Raw genomic sequence first — 851 nt, 5'->3', positions numbered from 1 at the left:
CGAGAGGTTCTGGCATTCGTGACACGGTAAGCGATGTGTGTATCAAGCAGGCCACCTCTTTCTCTCCCTCTCACTTTCTTCATAAGATCGAGGACTACGAGTGAGGGTTGAACCATTCGACTCAGATCTTTTGCTCTCTTTTCTTTCGCCGCTTACGCTTCTGTCAGCTATCAACCTCACGATTGCGAACTAGAAACCCCCTTGAAATGTTTTATCCCGGACTACCTCCCGGCCGTGGGAGAGATGGATGCCTTCCTGAAGGTATGTAGGGTGAAAAGAGGGTGGGAGGGGGGAAGGGAGGGAGGGAGGGAGGAAGGGAGGGAAAGCAGGTCTTGCTGAGATACCTCGAGCGAAAGAAGGATCTGGACGTCGAATTCTGGCGTTATGATCAAGTAAAAGGGAGAGGCACCTGAGAGGAAATTTGGAGGATTAAATGGTAGACAACCGGGGAGCATGGGGAGAGAGGAAAAAGGGCAGATGCGGGAGCAAGGAGGGAAGGTGAGAAGGGAAAATGTGAGGATACAAGTCTTAGAAGCACCTCTCTTCGTCCCTTCCTTCACCCAGATGCCAAGGCCAGACGGCGTTCCCGATGACTTGGGGCGCAAGGTAAAGGGACTGCTTCCTTCTCCACCTCATGTACTCCTTCCCCTTTCTTTTATTGCGCCAACTTTCTCTCTTTGTGTCTTTTAACCATTCTTCTCTAAATCTCACGCTTTTTACTATCTTTTTTCTCTTTTTCGCCGATTTACCGCCCCCATATAGGTTATTGACGAGCCTGCTCCTCGACAGTCCCACCCCTCCATTATAGGTAATGTAATACATTGCCCTCCTCTCTTTTTTCTCATTTCCTT

At 49.6% G+C, this 851-nt stretch overlaps 1 protein-coding gene across 1 annotated transcript; it reads left to right on the top strand.

Annotated features, from left to right (window-relative positions):
• Nucleotides 1–213: 213 nt before the first annotated feature.
• Nucleotides 214–610, top strand: NGA_2124300 (the record flags this gene model as incomplete). The annotated part of the gene is made up of 2 exons (XM_005855381.1): nucleotides 214–261; nucleotides 565–610. Coding segments are annotated over 2 exons (94 nt in total), but the record flags the coding sequence as incomplete, so codon positions are not given.
• Between the last annotated feature and the right edge of the window lie 241 nt (nucleotides 611–851).

The sequence above is a fragment of the Nannochloropsis gaditana genome (assembly GCF_000240725.1).
Source record: "Nannochloropsis gaditana CCMP526 unplaced genomic scaffold scaffold210, whole genome shotgun sequence".
Classification (NCBI taxonomy): Eukaryota; class Eustigmatophyceae; order Eustigmatales; family Monodopsidaceae; genus Microchloropsis; species Microchloropsis gaditana.
This window is presented reverse-complemented; position numbering and strand designations above follow the sequence as displayed.